Raw genomic sequence first — 22,082 nt, forward strand, 5'->3', positions numbered from 1 at the left:
GTCAACCAAACAGTTGTTTAGCCCCCAGCTATCTAATGTGTATGAGGGCCTTTAAAATGACCATATCTCCCTCTCTAAAGTCAGAACTTAGACTAGATTTGCAGCTCCTTACCAGTCTTTTTTATTATTACTTTTGTTTGCAAAAGGATAACATCTGCCTGAGTTTATTGTTATTTATGTAATTCCCTAGTATAGAAAAATAAATTTCTCCCACTAGAGGTTGTCTTGTCTTGACCAAATTTAAATGGGTTATGGGAGCCCCCAATATGCCACCATATCTTTATTGAACCCTTTATATACTTCTTACATATGTGCTTTCATAATCTTATATCTGGCTGAGTCCTGCACCACTGCCACCATCCTGGGCATTCACTGTGCCTTGATGAGGCAGGGGAGCATACACCCACCTTCACTGCACATTGCCAGGGAAGCAGAACATTGCACGCATGTGTAAAATTAAAAAAAAGCTGTTGATGAGAACGCTCTTGTAAACCATATGACTTAGACTCACAGGGTCGTGATAATATGATTAGTGGAAAAATTAGTCTAGGAAAAACAACTCCCTCAAGACTATTCACCCATTAATTAGGATATTGCAATCCCAGTTGATTTTATGGAGATTAAAACATCTATAAAGCACAAAAATGGGCTTGTTTGGAAGTATAAGACACATCGGACCATAAGACTGACCCAAATTTAGAAGAAGAAATTAGTAAAAAAAGATTTTTAAAGTTAAAATGGGAGTTCATCTTGTAGACTGAATTTAGCATACTGGGGGGGGGGGGAGCGTCGGCGGTGGAGCAGTGTCACAAGAGGCAGGGTCACCACTGCAGGAACCTGGTGGCGACAGGAGTGGGGTGATGCCCTGGGCTGGGATTCGTGGGTTTTCCGGCGGTGTGAGTAAGGAGCCATTGATTTCCCAGCGGTGGCCTTCAGGAAATATTTGTCAGAGGTGGCGCATGCGCAGATTGAGATTTATGCTCGTCATTGAGCCGAGATTTCAGTCTGCTCATGCGCTGACACTGGCGACCATTTTCCTGAAGCCAACCGCCTAGAGGTCAATGTCTGCTGCCTCGCACCGCCGGAACACACTCTCCTCCCAGCTCAGGGCCCACAGTATCATCCCACTCCTGCCGCCGCTATCTTCCAGCAGCGGCGGCCCTGCCTCCTGTGACCCCGCCGCCTCCTGGTAAGCTACATTTAGACTATAAGACGCACCCCCATTTTCTTCCCAAATTTGGGGGGGGGGGTGCGTCTTATAGTCCGAAAAATACAGTATGTAAAGATTTCATATAAAGACATATAAAGATGTGGCTGTTTTGGGGGCCTGCAGAAACAGACAAGCTCTCTTTAATCTGTCACAGTTAATATTGTAATCTAAGATTGTAGACTTTCCAATATTAGAACCTCTTTGAATAATTTATTTACTATTAAAATAAATAAAATAATCTGCTTACATAATATAGGGTGAAATCTATGCTGTAAAAGGCACTTCAGTATATACAGCAGGTAGCAACATGGAGTAAAGGGTAATGCTAGTACTAGTTAAGGGTCTACAACATGTAAATGTTTGACTTCGAAATTTGTCATTCCATTTTTGGGAAAGCAGAGTTACATGAATCACTGCAATTAGGTAAATATTGTACAGCATATAAGTAATAAGATATATCCCCTGTAGGATGTACTGCACCATTAAAGCTAAGGACTAATGAATCAAAACACCTCCTTGTTACAATAATTTAAAAATAAAAAAGTATCTCCATGTCCCATATTTGTAGCATTTAAATCTAGCAAAGATGTATTTTCTCCACAAATACATTTTCTATAATACTTTAAGTTGCAGTTGAGTTGATTGCAGTTAGCAGCAGACTTTATTACTTATTCTGCCTCTTGGAAAAACATGCAGTGAATGTTCTCAGCAGGGAACTTGTAGGATACAGCCTTTAACACTTTTCTGACATATATTTTTCTCTTTCTGAGAGTTCCATTTCAGTGGAAATAATGTCTCTGTTGTTTTATTTTCTGCCTGTTATAACTCATGTATGCACTGGTTGTCTAAGGCTGCCAGAATGCATCTCTGCTTAAAATTGATTTACTTCTATTCAGAACAAAATTGGCATAGTTTACATTGTAAATTCTTTCCCAGGAATGAGCTCTAATAGTTGTCATTTTTCTGCTCTACCATACCGAAAATTGAAACTGTGCAGTAATTACTGTACATTTTGTTTCCATACAGTAAAATAGTATTGTACAAGCAATATAAATGTTTTTGTTATTTATTTTCTGTATTTCATGTATTTCACCTCATTATTTATTTTTTTCTAATTTATTCCCCCTTTCTTACAAGCATTATTTTTATTGTTTGTACAGTACATCTTCAAACTTTGATCTATTTTTCTGATTTTATTCCTGATTTTTTTTAATAAATTAAACTTCAGACAAATTGATCCATCGATATACATATAGTATATATTATAACACTTTTACCTAAATTGAGTCCTCTATGAGACAACCACCCAAAATTGCAACGTAAAGTTGTTTTCTAAGAGGGTGGTCTTCCCAAGTAAGATAAACTAATTAATGTTTTCTGATTGAGGAAGATAGTGGTCCTAATCAGTGATTGACACCCTTCCGTGTATAAAGGCCCACTTAGACTACAATAAATGAACAAGCATTTTTCTGAACTCTTTATTTCTTTATAATTTAGACTGCTGATCAGTCACCGAGCAAGCAATATGCTCATTCATTGGTTCAAATGATCTTTTGTGCGGCACAAAAGATCTTTGTTCTCGGCAGCATGTTGTCCTGTATAAACTGCACTACAAAGAACAATGGCAACTTAGGCTCACTGAATAATCAATTAGAGATCGTTGAATTAATATCTGAAGGGTTGTCATCTGCCTGTGTAAATATTGTAGGGAAAATGCCAGCTCACCTGTGGTAGCCTCGGGGATGGGAGCACGGACGTTCGTCCTGACCAGACATGAGACATTCAAGAAAAAGTAAAGGGGTATTCCAGCTCCATTAAAAATATTCCTTAATTTACAATTCCATTAAAAGTTGACATATCCCAGTGGGGGTACAGGGAAAGAGATGGACAAGTATTGCAAAGCGTTTCAGAAGCAACTCTGACATCCTTTGCTTGCGTAAACAGACTATTAAATGGCGGCCGATAGGCTAATATTTACAAATTGAATGGAGTAAATGCATCTTAAAGGGAATCTATCAGCAGCTTGAGAAAGCGTGAGACTAGCACATGAAACGCGCGTCACGAACCCACACTTTCCGCCTGCACCTCACAGGAGGCCCTTCTGCAACATGGGTAAGATCTCTTTATAACAGGGACATTTTTTTCAGTCAGATTGGTGACGGTTGTACGCATGATATAATCTTGAACAGGTTGTTGTCACCTATGTCCAGCCCTATTGATCTCAGATATATGGTACTAATACATAGGGACAAAGCTTTTGGCAGGATCCATGGTGATATTTGCCTGTTGTATGACTATAAATGATTGATATGTGATACTGTCCATGTTTTGGTCCCACTGGCCCTTAACATTATACTATTTGACTACCTGCTCATGTGCAGAACCCTTCCTCTCCTCTGTGTGTTGCCATTTCTGATGTCCTTTTTACAACATGGTATTTTATTAATGTATTAAATAAAGATATAAACACTCCCCTCTTTTTTCTCCTTTATCCCTTTGAGAACACAGTAGGTAGGGGCTGAGACACTGATTTCAGTGATGTGTCACTTACTAGGCTTTGTGCAGTAGTTTTTATACTATAAGTGTTTTATCAGCAGGAGATTATCACTGCAGGACTAGCTGCCTCCTTGTCCAACCACACCCCCAGCACTAATTAGCAGCTTACTGTCAATATACAATGTACATAGAAAGCAGGATGTGGGTGGTGTTAGCTTTCTGATCACTGCTACATTTACAGCAGAGAAACCTCTGATTGTATCACAACTGCTGCACCCAGTGAAGTACGTGATACGTCGCTGGAATCAGGGTCTCTTTCCCTACATAATACTGTTCTCGAAAGAGGTAGTAAAAACATTGCATATATGAACTATAGCAAGGATTATAGCAAGTGTTGGTTAGATCATTCTGTATTTCTCTTAAGAAAGTGTAAAAAAAATAGCAGTATATTGTATATCACTTTACTTGTACAGTTGCAAACAACAATAACTGGATGTCACAATATTTTACGTATATTTTTAAACGATATTTAAATGATGGAAAAGTAGTAAAATTATCATGACTTTTCATGCTTTACATGTTTTCTCTCTTCTCTAGATTGGCAGATTGCAACCCTTGCCTTACTACTTGGTGGCGCTGCCATCATACTTATTGCATTCCTTATTGGCTTAGTCTCCATCTGTGTGGGTTCTCGCAGACGCTTCTACAGACCGGTGGCTGTCATGCTTTTTGCTGCAGGTAAGTTTGATGGCAAAGTGGCATCCACAGAACTTTTCATTCAGTAGTAGAAATATTGAATATTATAATAATCATTATTACTTATCATATATTATATACATATATATATATGTGTGTGTGTATATATATATGTGTGTGTATATGTGTGTATATAAATATATACTGTATATGTGTGTATACCGTATATATATATATATATATATATATATATATATATATATATATATATATATACAGTACAGACCAAAAGTTTGGACACACCTTCTCATTTAAAGATTTTTCTGTATTTTCATGACCATGAAAATTGTACATTCACACTGAAGGCATCAAAACTATGAATTAACACATGTGGAATTATATACTTAACAAAAATTGTGAAACAACTGAAAATATGTTTTAAATTCTAGGTTCTTCAAAGTAGCCACCATTTGCTTTGATGACTGCTTTGCACACTCTTGGCATTCTCTTGATGAGCTTCAAGAGGTAGTCACCGGAAATGGTCTTCCCACAATCTTGAAGGAGTTCCCAGAGATGCTTAGCACTTGTTGGCCCTTTTGCCTTCACTCTGCGGTCCAGCTCGCCCCAAACCATCTAGATTGGGTTCAGGTCTGGTGACTGTGGAGGCCAGGTCATCTGGCGTAGCCCCCCATCACTCTCCTTCTTGGTCAAATAGCCCTTACACAGCCTGGAGGTGTGTTTGGGGTCATTGTCCTGTTGAAAAATAAATGATGGTTCAACTAAACGCAAACCGGATGGAATAGCATGCCGCTGCAAGATGCTGTGGTAGCCATGCTGGTTCAGTATGCCTTCAATTTTGAATAAATCCCCAACAGTGTCACCAGCAAAGCACCCAGACACCATCACACCTCCTCCTCCATGCTTATCGGTGGGAACCAGGCATGTAGAGTCTATCCGTTCACCTTTTCTGTGTCGCACAAAGACACGGTGGTTGGAACCAAAGATCTCAAATTTGGACTCATCAGACCAAAGCACAGATTTCCATTGGTCTAATGTCCATTCCTTGTGTTCTTTAGCCCAAACAAGTCTCTTCTGCTTGTTGCCTGTCTTTAGCAGTGGTTTCCTAGCAGCTATTTTACCATGAAGGCCTGCTGCACAAAGTCTCCTCTTAACAGTTGTTGTAGAGATGTGTCTGCTGCTAGAACTCTGTGTGGCATTGACCTGGTCTCTAATCTGAGCTGCTGTTAACCTGCGATTTCTGAGGCTGGTGACTCGGATAAACTTAGCCTCAGAAGCAGAGGTGACTCTTGGTCTTCCTTTCCTGGGGCGGTCCTCATGTGAGCCAGTTTCTTTGTAGCGCTTGATGGTTTTTGCAACTGCACTTGGGGACACTTTCAAAGTTTTCCCAATTTTTCACACTGACTGACCTTCATTTCTTAAAGTAGTGATGGGCACTTGTTTTTCTTTACTTAGCTGCTTTTTTCTTGCCATAATACAAATTCTAACAGTCTATTCAGTAGGACTATCAGCTGTGTATCCACCAGACTTCTGCACAACACAACTGATGGTCCCAACCCCATTTATAAGGCAAGAAATCCCACTTATTAAACCTGACAAGGCACACCTGTGAAGTGAAAACCATTTCTAGTGACCACCTCTTGAAGCTCATCAAGAGAATGCCAAGAGTGTGCAAAGCAGTCATCAAAGCAAAAGGTGGCTACTTTGAAGAACCTAGAATATAAGACATATTTTCAGTTGTTTCACACTTTTTTGTTAACTATATAATTCCACATGTGTTAATTCATAGTTTTGATGCCTTCAGTGTGAATGTACAATTTTCATAGTCATGAAAATACAGAAAAATCTTTAAATGAGAGGGTGTGTCCAAACTTTTGGTCTGTTCTGTATATATATATATATATATATATATATATATATACAGAACAGACCAAAAGTTTGGACACACCCTCTCATTTAAAGATTTAAAGATTATATATATATATACATATATATTACACTTATTATCAGCTAAAATTGAAGTAATCTTTTTAGGCTGGACTTCCATTATAGTGTGCCACATGACCGCAAACCACACAGCAAGACAATTTTCAGTTTGTGGCTGGCACATACAGATGAAACACATAAAAACCATGAGCTTCACCTGTACTTGTCATGAATCCATGTCAGTTTGCGGTGTACCATTAGGTGCTAATTGCATAATATTGATTGAGAAGCAGAGCTCCACCTAGTGGAAAAAAGGCACAGAAAGGCTGCCAATGAGAATCAGTAATTGCCATGTTGTCTAATGTTTATAGTTCTTACTCTATGGTGGATTGCTGAGTGGTATTATTTAATTATGTGTTATGTGTGTGTATGTATATATATAATGGTATAATGGTATACTGTCAAGCTAGCCAAATATTATGGATTTCGGATGAACATTTTTGAAATGACTTGTTTACGGTTGGACTGTGAGGGTCTATGAACGTTATTATGGATGAAATGCCATAAGTTAAAAAAAATTGCTGATTATTCTCTGCCATGATCTGGGGACTGGTCTGGGCTTGTATTGATACAATGCAGATTGAGCTTTCAGTGAAAGAATTGTTAGCTGCATGCGACAATGAAATAAAAATGCAACAAAGCTTATGAACATCAGTTGGCATCTGTCATTATCGTTTGTGCTGTAAGAAGCAGTCCTACCGGCTGCTAGAAATAATTCTGAATCTCTAGTGTATGCCAAGCTTTACAGGCTTGTCTTACTCTTTTTCTGTATCATTAACTGGGTTTGTTGCATTGTGTTTGCTCATTGGTAGAGATGAGCTGATCAGGAAAAAATGTAATTCACCTGCTCACATGGCTTTTCCTGGGAAATTCGATTAGCAGAGGAGTTATTCTTTGCGAATTTAATGTCTCATATTGTGCTCCAGGGTTTTCTCAGATCCCCAAAGCATGTTAAATATAAGTAAGGAGTGGAGAGGCCAGAGAGATGAGCGGTAAGGTGGGCATAATGTTTTTTTTATATTTTTTAATCTTTTTATGGCCCTTTATAGTTCATAAAATGGAAGCCAATGGTCACCTGGCTTATGGATCTATATAAATAAAAAGTTGGTTATGTATTGTATGTCGTTCTCTTGTAAATGCTCCCACAGTTTGTTTCCTTTTTTTTAAAAAAAAACAAAAAACAATAACATCTTTATGATCTGAAGAATAAAGATTTTTTTCAGTAGTTAAATTAAATTTTGCTCCTCATAATGTTACAGCTAAAGGCAAGATAATTTAGGTTAATAACAGGGCTTGCTACATTTAAAATGGAAACCTGATATAACCTGAGACTATTAAAAATAAATTCTGCAGATTTCTACAGAGTAAAGATGCATATACATCTCTACTGAAAGCGACATTGCTGTAGTTGACAGCATTTCTCATTTTCTATTCACATATTTTCTGCTTTTGTTGTGACTCCTTTAACCACTTGAGACAGAGAAATGAATTTGTAAGTGCAAGCCCTTGAAGCAACAATGCCTGGCAGGATTGGCTCTAAATATAGCCCTTTCCTAATTCTACATAAAGAACATCTATTCTTTTCTAGCAGCTTCCTAGACATTTCAAGTATTAATCACACTTATCCAGGATTGGCTTTTTGCTGCTTGGTCAATAGATTTAAACTGAGCTATAATCAAATCTCCAGGAAAGTTTTAAATCAATTGAACATTATTTACTTAAATATTTTTCTGTATTTTATAGCAGAAAAGGGTGTATAAAATAATTCACTAAAACAGGATTTTTAGGATATAAAAATATTTCTAAATATGCTTAAAATGTCAAAAGAGACCAATTATTGCTGCACATGATGTGATGTCAGAGCCTTCCACAGTGACATCTCTGTCACATTCATATCAGGTGAAGCAGTGATGTCACATTTATATTATGTCATTCAGTACTGCCGAAAAATAGCAAAGACTAAGGACCTGTGAGGTTTAATGGCTGAGGAATTATTCAAAATAATGAAAGCACCACTCCAGCATTTTTTTTACTACAGCGCTGAAGTGGGTGCTACTAATCTAAGTTCTCTGCCCCTTGTCTTATACTTACCAGCTGCCGTCTTCAGCTCTTCCCTGTGCCGCTCCTGACGGGCTCCAGCAGTTTGTGACCTACCGAATTGCTCCAGTGTTTGCTGGGCAGTCTGAAAGTCATAATTCAATGTAAGTCTATGAGAGCTAGAACGAGGCCAGAACAAGGCTCTCATAGACTTACAATGAGAACTTGTGACTGTTACCTCTGACTTCCTATCAAGTCAGAAGTTGCGATCACAAGATGTCGCCGTGGGGCCAGAGTGGCACCAGGAAGAGCTGAAGTAAGTGGTAATATTATTTGTAGCACTAGACCATGGATGTGTAAGTTGAAGAAGTTTGGGAAGTTTACAGGTTCTAGCCAATATGTACAGTTATATGAAAAAGTTTGGGCACCCCTATTAATCTTAAGCTTAATGTTTTCTTAAAATTGGTGTTTTTGCAACAGCTATTTCAGTTTGATATATGTAATAACTGTTGGACACAGTAATGTTTCTGCCTTGAAATGAGGTTTATTGTACTAACAGAAAATGTGCAATCTGCATTCAAACAAAATTTGACAGGTGCATAAGTATGGGCACCCTTATCATTTTCTTGTTTTAAATACTCCTACCTACTTTTTACTGACTTACTAAAGCACTTTTTTTGGTTTTGTAACCTCATTGAGCTTTGAACTTCATAGCCAGGTGTGTGCAATCATGAGAAAAGCTACTTAAAGTGGCCACTTGCAAGTTGTTCTCCTGTTTGAATCTCCTCTGAAGAGTGGCATCATGGGCTCCTCAAAACAACTGTCAAATGATCTGAAAACAAAGATTATTCAACTTGCTGCAGATGGTGTCACTGTGCATCGGTCAACTATACAACGCACTTTGCACAAGGAGAAGCTGTATGGGAGTGATGCAAAAAAAGCCGTTTCTGCAGGCACGCAACTAACATAGTCGGCTGAGGTATGCAAAAGCACATTTGGAGAAGCCAATTTCTTTTTGGAAGAAGGTCCTGTGGACTGATGAAACCAAGATTGAGTTGTTTGGTCATACAAAAAGGCGTTATGCATGGCGGCAAAAAAACACAGCATTCCAAGAAAAACACTTGCTACTCACAGTAAAATTTGGTGAAGGTTCCATCATGCTTTGGGGCTGTGTGGCCAATGCCGGCACCGGGAATCTTGTTAAAGTTGAGGGACACATGGATTCCACTCAGTATCAGCAGATTCTTGACAATAATGTTCAAGAATCAGTGATAAAGTTGAAGTTACGCAGGGGATGGATCTTTCAGCAAGACAATGATCCAAAACACCGCTCCAAATCTACTCAGGCATTCATGCAGAGGAACAATTACAATGTTCTGGAATGGCCATCCCAGTCCCCAGACCTGAATATCATTGAATATCTGTGGGATCATTTGAAGAGGGCTGTCCATGCTCGGCGACCATCAAACTTAACTGAACTGGAATTGTTTTGTAAAGAGGAATGGTCAAAAATACCTTCATCCAGGACCCAGGAACTCATTAAAAGCTACAGGAAGCGACTAGAGGCTGTTATTTTTGCAAAAGGAGGATCTACTAAATATTAATGTCACTTTTCTGGTGAGGTGCCCATACTTATGCACCTGTCAAATTTTGTTTGAATGCAGATTGCACATTTTCTATTAGTACAATAAACCTCATTTCAAGGCAGAAACATTACTGTGTCCAACAGTTATTACATATATCAAACTGAAATAGCTGTTGCAAAAACACCAATTTTAAGAAAACATTAAGCTTAAGATTAAGAGGGGTGCCCAAACTTTTTCATATAACTGTATTTAAAGGAGTCAGTTCTGTTGACGGCACGCTCATGTATATTTCCATAATCCTGTAATTTAGCGCTCATGGACTTCAATAGTGTCTTAAAATACAGTACCTAGATATACATCCAATCAGTCTGCTACAGTAATAGCACTGCCATGTACATCATGCCTAAAGAAGATCAGCAATGATCCAGGACAAATGTGATAGTAGAAAAGAATATAAAGAACATGTTACAGTATAAGTGACTAACTAGGAAGAAAAGTCACTTAAGCACTAGATAAATAAGATGCTGAATAAAAGAAAAACAAAAGACCATCTGATACAGTAATATTGTGCTTAAAATAAAGAGAAAAGGGCAATTATATTAAAATTACTTTCACAAAAGTGTGTTGTTGGATTTTCTTTTTTCTCCTTCAGTTACACCAGTGACTATTTTCTAGCTACCAATAAAAACACTTGTACAAATATATACTGTGAATAAAGTGAATAGCTTTCATTAAAGCACCCCTTCAGCGTTTCTTTTTTATCCCACAATTAGGGATCACGTGTGTGAATGTAATGCATGTAGTTTCATACTCACCGGTAGCCATATTCGACTCTTCACCAGTTTTCAGCCCCGGTTCTGGCACCGCATGACTGCAATTGTAACCTGCCAAATCACATAGTGGTTGCTGTGTGAAGCGGAGGTCACTTAACTCTTCTCAATGCAAATCCAATATGGGAATTCAGAATGTGGCTTTGTAGCCTGGATCTGAGTCCAATAGACTTGTATTGAGAAAAGTGACTTCTGCAACACACAGCGATGCGGCGGAATACAAAATCTGTTAAATATGCCAGAGCGACCAGAATAAGATTGAAAGCAGATGAAGACACCGACTGGTGATATGTAACTTCATGTATTACACATACATACACAGGTGGTCAAAATTGTTGGTACCCCTCGTTTAATGAAAGAAAAACCCACAATGGACACAAAAATAGCTTGAATCTGACAAAAGTAATAATAAATTAAAAATCTATGAAAATGAACAAATGAAAGTCAGTCATTGCTTTTCAACCCTGCTTCCACAGAATTTAAAAAAAAATTGAACTCATGAAATAGGCCTGGACAGAAATGATGGTACTCTTAACTTAATATTTTGTTGAACAACCTTTTGAGGCAATCACTGCAATCAAATGATTCCTGTAACTGTCAATGAGACTTCTGCACCTCTCGACAGGTATTTTGGCCCACTCCTCATGAGCAAACTGCTCCAGTTGTCTCGTGTTTGAAGGTTGCCTTTTCCAGACGGCATGTTTCAGCTCATTTCAAAGATGCTCAATAGGTTGTAGGTCAGGGCTCATAGAAGGCCACTTCAGAATAGTCCAATGTTTTCCTCTTAGCCATTCTTGGGTGTTTTTAGCTGTGTTTTGGGTCATTATCCTGTTGCAGGACCCATGACCTGTAACTGAGACCAAGCTTTCTGACACTGGGCAGCACCTTTCTCTCTAGAATCCTTTGATAGTCTTGAGATTTCATTGAACCCTGCACAGATTCAAGACACCCTGTGCCAGATGCAGCAAAGCAGCCCCAGAACATACCAGAGCCTCCTCCATGTTTCACAGTAGGGACAGTGTTCTTTTCTTGATATGCTTCATTTTTCTGTCTGTGAACATAGAGGGGATTTGCCTTGCCAAAAACTTCCATTTTTGTATCATCTGTCCATAGGACATTCTCCCAGAAGCTTTGTGGCTTGTCAACATGTAGTTTGGCAAATTCCAGTCTGGAATTTTTTTTTTAACAATGGTGTTCTCCTTGGTTGTCTCCTATGAAGTCCACTTTGGATCAAACAACGGAGGATGGTGCGATCTGACACTGATGTTCCTTGAGCTTGAAGTTCACCATTAATCTCTTTAGACGTTATCCTGGGCTCTTTTGTTACCATTCGTATTATTCGTCTCTTTGATTTGTCATCAATTTTCCTCCTGCGGCTACTTCCAGGGAGGTTGGCTACAGTCCCATGGATCTTAAATTTCTGAATAATATGTGCAACTGTAGACACTGGAATATCAAGCTGCTTGGAGATGGTCTTATAACCTTTACCTTTAACATGCTTGTCTATAATTTTCTTTCTAATCTCCTGAGACAACTCTTTCCTTTGCTTCCTCTGGTCCATGTTGAGTGTGGTACACACCATGTCACCAAACAGCACAGTGAGTATCTGTAGCCCTATATATAGGCTCACTGACTGATTACAAGATTGCAGACACCTGTGATGCTAATTAGTGGACACAACTTGATTTATCATGTCCCTTTTGTCACATTATTTTCAGGGGTACCATCATTTCTGTCCAGGTCTATTTCATGAGTTTAATTTTTTTTTAATTCTGTGGAAGCAGGGTTGAAAAGCAATGACTGACTTTCATTTGTTTATTTTCATAGATTTTTAATTTATTATTACTTTTGTCAGATTCAAGTTATTTCTGTGACCTTTGTGTGTTTTTCTTTCATTAAACGAGGGGTACCAACAATTTTGACCACATGTGTACGTGATCCCTAACAAAGAGATAAACTAAAAAGGCTATAGTGGTGTAAAGCACACCACTACACCACTATAGCCTTTTTTGTTTATGATGATACCCCTGAAAATAATGTGACAAAATGTTAAATCAAGTTAGTTTTGTTAAATCAAAATAGTTTTTTTAAACATGTACTATTCGCATCTCCATCATACAATTCTCTAATGTTTTTATGTATTTACAGAAATATTTTTTAATTATTTTAAATACCTATTACTAGTGCAGCATATTAAAGGGGTTCTCTGAGAAATGTAATAAAATAAATCATACACATTTAAATATTAAACATTTTTCTAAATTCCTTTATTTAGCAAAAAGGTATTCTTTCTCTACTGCACTTTGGTAAAAATTGTAACTACCATCAATGACAACCCGTTCTAGATTTCAGAGGACACACAGTAGAACGAGCTGAGTGAAGAGCATCTGCTCGACACAGAAGTCATGTCAGAGCAGCGTCATGTCAAGCAGTGTGAACTCACATTCCTCTGTTCAGTCAGCCTGACAGGACACTGTGCGTAGAGGACTAAAGGAGAAGATTAACACCTTTCTTTAGCTGACTGAGAATGAATATCCATCTAAGTCAACCTGACAGTTTTAGTGCGTCTGTCTCCTGCTTCAAGCAGCCCATACTACTCCGTTTCTTCTGAAATCTAGGACGGACTGCACAACGAGGTAGATGGCAGTTGCCATCTTTGAAATACTGACAAGAGTGCAGTATATAAAGAATACCTTTTTGTTAAGTAATGGTATTTAGAAAAATGTTCAATATTTAAATGTGTATTATTTGTTTAATTATTTTATTAAATTTCTCAGAGAACCCCTTTAAATATCCGCAATCACTTACATGGACCAAAAGATATAAAAAAAAATACATCTGCCATCCTACCAAGTGCCTGTCTAAACGCTGCCGGTGTCCGCATTGTCACCCACTACCTGTTCATCAAGTGCACATGGCAGCACTGTTTGCAGTGTTGGAGAGCTTGCCCAGTGCATGAGCAGACAGGCACACTTAGCCCATTCATATTTTTAAAGGGTTTTAAAGATGGTATACACAGAGCACCTCTTAGGGAGACAGTATACATAAAATAGACAGTTAAATTGAGTCTGTCAACCCAAACTGGCAGTATAAACTAAGCATATCAACTTGTTTGGAATATAGGCCCCTATAAAAATCGCATTTTAATACTCTAATCATTGCCTTAATTTTGAAAAAATAGAGGTTTAATGAACTATGCTAATTTGGGTGATTGGTGTACCTTTGGAATGACCAAGAGACTCAGTGCACTGTTCCGCACGCTGGTTTTGCATGCTCCCTCCCTCAATACTGGTTTTGACAATGATTGGCTTGCCTGAGCTCTCTCTGCACAGTGCTTGCTCCAGTCAAGTCAGTGTTGTCAATCACAAAAGATGGAGACGGGGTATGCAACTGCAGTGGGCGGAACGAGCACCTTAATAGCATATTTTAGTTTCTACAGAACTGAGTCAGCCATTAGAACACTAGAGGTATGATTTTTATTGGGACCATATTCTCTAAAAGCTGTGTGCTTAGTCTATACTCTCAGCCTGGGTTGACAAACTCCCCTTAAGAGATGATTCAAAGAAGCCCATTAAGTCTGTACCAGAATGTGATGGCTAAATAGAGAATTCACCTCCATATCTGGTACCAGGTAAATACAGTATACATATAACTTGCTTTCTATTCACCTTAACCACATTAGACACATAACGGATGTATATGTGAATGAGGTGAAAAGGTGATGACTGAGTGAAAAGTTGTGAAATAAATGTGAAAGGTGTGTGTTAATGGCTGAGTGTTGGGGATAAGTGTGTGTGAAAAAATGATATACATAAACTTCAGCTAGACTGAAGTGGAAATATATGAGTATGGGGATAAATAGTACTGCATTATACCACGTTATACTACGCTAAAACAGTGGTGAATGGTGTGAGTGATAAAGAGGTGACATGACACAAATCTACACAAAATGCATCAGTATATACAGTGCTGGCCAAAAGTATTGGCACCCCTGCAATTCTGTCAGATAATACTCAGTTTCTTCCTGAAAATGATTGCAATCACAAATTCTTTGGTATTATGCTCTTCATTTAATTTGCTTGCAAGGAAAAAATACAAAAGAGAATGAAGCAAAAATCAAATCATTGATCATTTCACACAAAACTCCAAAAAAGGGTCGGACAAAAGTATTGGCACCCTCAGCCTAATCCTAGGTTGCACAACCTTTATCCAAAATAACTGCGAACAACCATCAATGAGTTTCTTACAATGCTCTGCTGGAATTGTAGACCATTCTTCTTTGGCAAACTGCTCCAGGTCCCTGATATTTGAAGGGTGCCTTCTCCAAACTGCCATTTTGAGATCTCTCCACAGGTGTTCTATGGGATTCAGGTCTGGACTCATTGCTGGCCACCTTAGAAGTCTCCTGTGCTTTCTCTCAAACCATTTTAAGTGTGTTTTGGGTCATTGTCCTGCTGGAAGACCCATGACCTCTGAGGGAGACCCAGCTTTCTCACACTGGGCCCTACATTATGCTGCAAAATTTGTTGGTAGTCTTCAGACTTCATAATGCCATGCACACGGTGAAGCAGTCCAGTGCCAGAGGCAGCAAAGCAACCCCAAAACATCAGGGAACCTCCGCCATGTTTGACTGTAGGGACCGTGTTCTTTTCATTGAATGCCTCTTTTTTTTCCTGTACACTCTATGTTGATGCTTTTTCCCAAAAAGCTCTACTTTTGTCTCATCTGACCAGAGAACATTCTTCCAAAACGTTTTAGGCTTTCTCAGGTAAGTTTTGACAAACTCCAGCCTGGCTTTTTTATGTCTTTGGGTAAGAAGTGGGGTCTTCCTGGTTATCCTACCATACAGTCCCTTTTCATTCAGACGCCGACGGATAGTACGGGTTGACACTGTTGTACCCTCGGACTGCAGGGCAGCTTGAACTTGTTTGGATGTTAGTCGAGGTTGTTTATCCACCATCCACACAATCTTGCGTTGAAATCTCTCGTCAATTTTTCTTTTCCGTCCACATCTAGGGAGGTTAGCCACAGTGCCATGGGCTTTAAACTTCTTGATGACACTGCGCACGGAAGACACAGGAACATTCAGGTCTTTGGAGATGGACTTGTAGCCTTGAGATTGCTCATACTTCCTCACAATTTGGTTTCTCAAGTCCTCAGATAGTTCTTTGGTCTTCTTTCTTTTTTTCATGCGCAATGTGGTACACACAAGGACACAGGACAGAGGTTGAGTCAACTTTAATCCATGTTAACTGGCTGCAAGTGTGATTTAGTTATTGCCAACACCTGTTAGGTGCCACAGGTAAGTTACAGGTGCTGTTAATTACATGAATTAGAGAAGCATCACATGATTTTTCAAAGGGTGCCAATACTTTTGTCCACCCCCTTTTTTAGGTTTGGTGTGGAATTATATCCAATTTGGCTTTAGGACAATTCTTTTTGTGTTTTTTTCATTGAAGACAAATTAAATGAAGAGAATAATTCCAAAGAATTTGTGATTGCAATCATTTTCAGGAAGAAACTGAGTATTATCTGACAGAATTTCAGGGGTGCCAATACTTTTGGCTGGCACTGTAATAGACCAAGTAAACATGCATTTGTAGTCATCAAACTATTAAAACACAATATATGAGCAAAATCACGACCAAAAGTGATGATGTATAAGTGAATCACAATAGCATATATCTTGCTATGAAATAGTTAATTGCCATTATAATTAGTTTATATTTTCAATGGGAGTCTTTATACTTCAAGATTTAGCATGATGATATTCTAATAATCTGTGTGAAACACACCTTTACATTTATTGAATCTAGGTTCTTGTGCTTACAAAGAATCTTTTTCAATCTCCTTTTCCTCATTGTTAAAATCAGTCATGCAATAAATGTCTCTCAAAGCAGTAATTCCAAAGGAATGCACTCGATTTTTGGGAAAATTGGGACATATTGACCAATATATTATCAACAAAAAATTGCTTAAACTGACCAAAGTAGCACTAAGGCTGCGTGCCCACGTTGCCGATTACAAGCGTTTTTGATGCGGAATTTACGAAGCGGAAACGCTTGTAAAACGCTTGGTAATCCGCACCCCATGGTCCCCAATGAGAATCCGCAAGTTCTATGCCCATCTGCGGATTTTTCTGCAGTGTTTATGCTGCGTTCAAAAATCCGCAGCATGTTCATTAATTTTGCTTTTCCGCAAGCGGAATTGCCTTATTCAATGCATGAAAAAACGCAAGGCAATTCCGCATGTCGAAAACGCGCGAAAAACGTGCGATAAACGCTTGCTGAATTCCGCATGCGTTTTTCCGGGAGAGGACTTGCAGAAATGAAGCAGAAATTTTCTGCTTCATTTCTGCAACGTGGGCACATAGCCTTAGACCTCAAGTTTACTTCCATTGGAGTATACACAAACCATAATCACCTAATCATCTAATGCTGTAGAGGATTGGGGGTTTCCACTCAGCACACCAGGATGACTTAACACAGAAGTTCAGACCTGACTTCTGCTGAAAAGTCAGGTCATTTAGAAGGTGCTTAAGATATTTTTTTAATTAGTCAAATTTAGTAAGTCATATCCAATTGACTGCCCATTGCGAGTGACTACGCAAGTGAAAAAGGAATCCACACAAAGCTGATAAGTACACTTTAAGTTTTACCAAGGTTTCACTCTCTGTGGAACGTATACATCATTCTGCCTTGGTGTTTTTCATACTCTGTGTTCCAAGATTTGAACCTGTAATTCTCCTGATGTAAAACCAATATAAATAAATATGTAGGGACAAGTGACACAATAAATGACAGCTGTTGTTCTGCAATTTATCAATTTACAATATAAGGGCTCACTCACACTGGCGTATAACACGGCCCAGTGCTATCTGATGTTTTATCGTATAGCACTCGGTCCAATGTTATACTATGGGGCAGTGCAGATCTGCGATGCCGATTCGACATGAGAAAACAATCCCAGCATGCTGCGAGTGCATCCGAGAATTGGATCGCACTCATCCATACAAGTGAGAATGGGCCCCATATACAGTACAGACCAAAAGTTTGAACACACCTTCTCATTTAAAGATTTTTCTGTATTTTCATGACTATGAAAATTGTACATTCACACTGAAGGCATCAAAACTATGAATTAACACATGTGGAATTATATACTTAACAAAAAAGTGTGAAACAACTGAAAATGTGTCTTATATTCTAGGTTCTTCAAAGTAGCCACCTTTTGCTTTGATGACTGCTTTGCACACTCTTGGCATTCTCTTGATGAGCTTCAAGAGGTAGTCACCGAAAATGGCCTTCCAACAATCTTGAAGGAGTTCCCAGAGATGCTTAGCCCTTGCTGGCCCTTTTGCCTTCACTCTGCGGTCCAGCTCACCCCAAACCATCTCGATTGGGTTCAGGTCTGGTGACTGTGGAGGCCAGGTCATCTGTCGTAGCACCCCATCACTCTCCTTCTTGGTCAAATAGCCCTTACACAGCCTGGAGGTGTGTTTGGGGTCATTGTCCTGTTGAATAATAAATGATGGTCCAACTAAACGCAAACCGGATGGAATAGCATGCCGCTGCAAGATGCTGTGGTAGCCATGCTGGTTCAGTATGCCTTTGAATAAATCCCCAACAGTGTCACCAGCAAAGCACCCCCACACCATCACACCTCCTCCTCCATGCTTCACGGTGGGAACCAGGCATGCAAAGTCCATCCGTTCACCTTTTCTGCGTCGCACAAAGACAAGTTGGTTGGAACCAAAGATCTCAAATTTGGACTCATCAGACCAAAGCACAGATTTCCACTGGTCTAATGTCCATTCCTTGTGTTCTTTAGCCCAAACAAGTCTCTTCTGCTTGTTGCCTGTCCTTAGCAGTGGTTTCCTAGCAGCTATTTTACCATGAAGGCCTGCTGCACAAAGTCTCGTCTTAACAGTTGTTGTAGAGATGTGTCTGCTGCTAGAACTCTGTGTGGCATTGACCTGGTCTCTAATCTGAGCTGCTGTTAACCTGCGATTTATGAGGCTGGTGACTCGGATAAACTTATCCTCAGAAGCAGAGGTGAGTCTTGGTCTTGCTTTCCTAGGGAGGTCCTCATGTGACCCAGTTTCTTTGTAGCGCTTGATGGTTTTTGCAACTGCACTTGGGGACACTTTCAAAGTTTGCCCAATTTTTCGGACTGACTGACCTTCATTTCTTAAAGTAATGATGGCCACTCGTTTTTCTTTACTTAGCTGCTTTTTTTCTTGCCATAATACAAATTCTAACAGTTTATTCAGTAGGACTATCAGCTGTGTATCCACCTGACTCCTGCACAACACAACTGATGGTCCCAACCCCATTTATAAGGCAAGAAATCCCACTTATTAAACCTGACAGGGCACACCTGTGAAGTGAAAACCATTTCCGGTGACTACCTCTTGAAGCTCATCAAGAGAATGCTAAGAGTGTGCAAAGCAGTCATCAAAGCAAAAGGTGACTACTTTGAAGAGTCTAGAATATAAGACATATTTTCAGTTGTTTCACACTTTTTTGTTAAGTATATAATTCCACATGTGTTAATTCATAGTTTTGATGCCTTCAGTGTGAATGTACAATTTTCGAAGTCATGAAAATACAGAAAAATCTTTAAATGAGATGGTGTGTCCAAACTTTTGGTCTGTATTGTATTTCTCCATACATAATGGACCCCATATAATGCTCTATACAGAATAAAGAACCCCATATAATGCTCCATACAGAATAAAGAACCCCATATATTGATCCATACAAAATAATGGGTCTCATATAATGCTTCATACAGAATAATGGACCCCATATAATGCTCCATACAGAATGGACCCGATATAGTGCTCCATACAGGATGGGCCCCAAATAATGCGCTATATAGAATGGGCCACATATATTGCTCCATACATAATGGGCCTCATATAATGCTCCATACATAATGGGCCCCATATATTGCTCCATACATAATGGGCCCAATATAATTCTCCATACATAATGGACCCATATAATATTCCATACATAATGGGCTGCATATATTGCTTCATACATAATGGGCCCCCATATAATACTCCATACATAAAAAAATTCAAATACTTACCCCTCCTCACTGGCCACAGGTCCTGTTTCTTCAGGGTCTTCCAGCTCTCTGCACTGTGACAGCTCAGAGCAGAGGGTGCACTGTAGTGATGTCATCGCGCCCTCTGTCCTGAGACGTCACAGAGTCAGAAGAGGCGTAAGACATCGGGCAGCAGAGGAACAGGGAGAGTTTAAAGCATGTGGGTGGCGGCCCAGGAGCGAGTGCCCCCGCCCACGCTGTCCCTTGGGCCCTCCTGCTTTCTCAGGGCCCCGGCACTAGCCCGGGTGCCCCAGGTGCTGACGCCGGGCCTGCATTGCAGGAACACCCACAAGACCTGGCATGATACACATGTCATCTAGATATCATAATGCGGCCTTTGTCAAAATCGCACCGATCCCTACACTTTACTAATTTTTTCTCCTTTTTATGCATCAATTTGAAGAACTGCATCTTAACTTATCTTATAGTGGGTTCCATTGTAATTAGTAAATTCACTTTAACGGTCACTGATTTTAATTTTTTGCTCAATAATTTGCCTGTATTTTTTAGCATTTCTGAGTGTGCATGCGTATGTAAAAAGGAAGTAAAGATAAAGTGAATTATATATTACTTATTACATAACTCACTGCAGAATTATGCAAAAATGAAGAAAAGCATATTGTGATCATAGATTAAGTTTCCTATATTATTATTGTTTATTCAGTGTATGATTGCATTTCCAGTCAGCTTTCATTATCCTTAACAAAGAAAATTGAAATTTCATAAAGGAACCAAGTTTCCTTTTATTCCAGTAGATTATACTTTATTATATTAGAGTTTAGTGGTATTGTGTATTTGTTCCTGAGGAAGTATTTAGCAGTGCAATGTTTCTTCCCAATGTGCTACTAAGCCCATTTCTTTGTAGTACAATGCATTTTCTAAACTGTTTCTTGGGAAGTTCACTGATGAAAAGATACAATCTTTCAATAGCCTGTTGTGTGGCTTGTTCTTATTTCACACGGAATAAATAAATTCTAGTTTGTCCTTGAATGACATGCTGACATGGATTGTTAGGCAATGAATTATATATTAAGCTAACCATGCTTAGTTATACGGTATAAGCATAGTCCACAATTTACCGTTCTTTAGCCTAGATTTTAAAACCTTTCAGACAAGCAAAAGTGTTAAACACATGAACTATGCTTAATCCGTAATTCAGTTCGGTCTTATCTTGAAACCAATATACAAACATTTATTTCCAGTGATTACTGAAACAAATGCATGCTCTGCATGTAAATAGCTGCTCTTCACCACGGCTCCATTTTCAAGAACCCCTAGTGAAACTGCAGCAAGCAATATATCTGGGAACAGACATCTGGTATAATGTAGTATGGCATGTTAGCTATGCACCAAATGGCCGACCATGTATTACATAGACAAGCTAGATCTAACATAATGAGAGTCTTTCTTTGTGAGCTGCTTCTTGCTCTGATTTGTACATATGGTTCTGAATGGAGGCCAGCCGCTGTGACATCAATTTGTCCTAACATGTCTTATGGAAAAGGCTTTTATGAACATAGAAGATATATAACCCACACTAGTTATGTAGGTTAGCAGAATAAACATGTCTAGCGACATAGGGAATAGAAAAAAGTAAGTAAGAAAATTCAATTCTAAATACATTCTTTTATACTTTTAGTTAGTAAATCACATCAGTATTTTACTGCGAGGTAATTAGTAATTACATTAAAAGGGTCACTTTGGATAAGTCATCAATGTCTGAACGGCCGACACCCTGCACCACCGCTGATCAGCTGCTATCAGAATTATTTACTTGCGGAGCAGGATGTCTACTTGTAGTGGCTGCCGCAGGGTACTGCACATACACCTCCTATTCAAATCACTTCATTGCTCTGCTGCTGCTGACAATCAGTGCATAGGAGACAGGAGTAGAGCGTCGGAGGAACAGGAGTGAGACGAGTATGTTTTTTTTAATGTGTATGGAATGTTTACATGTATAAAGGAGGCTATGTGGACGCTCATGCTATATATAAGAGGCTATGTGGGGGCTCATGCTGTTTATAGGGAGGCTGTGTGGGGGCTCATGCTGTATATAGGAGGCTATGTGGAGGCTCATGTTATATATAAGAGGCTATGTGGGGGCTC

At 39.1% G+C, this 22,082-nt stretch overlaps 1 protein-coding gene across 1 annotated transcript in view; it reads left to right on the forward strand.

The window, feature by feature from the left end:
• Positions 1–22,082, forward strand: part of TMEM47 (transmembrane protein 47) — a 212,598-nt gene that overhangs the window by 114,785 nt on the left and 75,731 nt on the right. Inside the window, exon 2 of the mRNA XM_073664713.1 lies at positions 4,304–4,444. Within this exon, the coding sequence (XP_073520814.1) occupies positions 4,304–4,444 (141 nt within the window). The remainder of the gene's footprint in view (positions 1–4,303; positions 4,445–22,082) is intronic.

The sequence above is a fragment of the Phyllobates terribilis genome, unplaced genomic scaffold (assembly GCF_046119375.1).
Source record: "Phyllobates terribilis strain yellow unplaced genomic scaffold, ASM4611937v1 Scaffold_2__4_contigs__length_985480577, whole genome shotgun sequence".
NCBI classification, from domain to species: Eukaryota; Metazoa; Chordata; class Amphibia; order Anura; family Dendrobatidae; genus Phyllobates; species Phyllobates terribilis.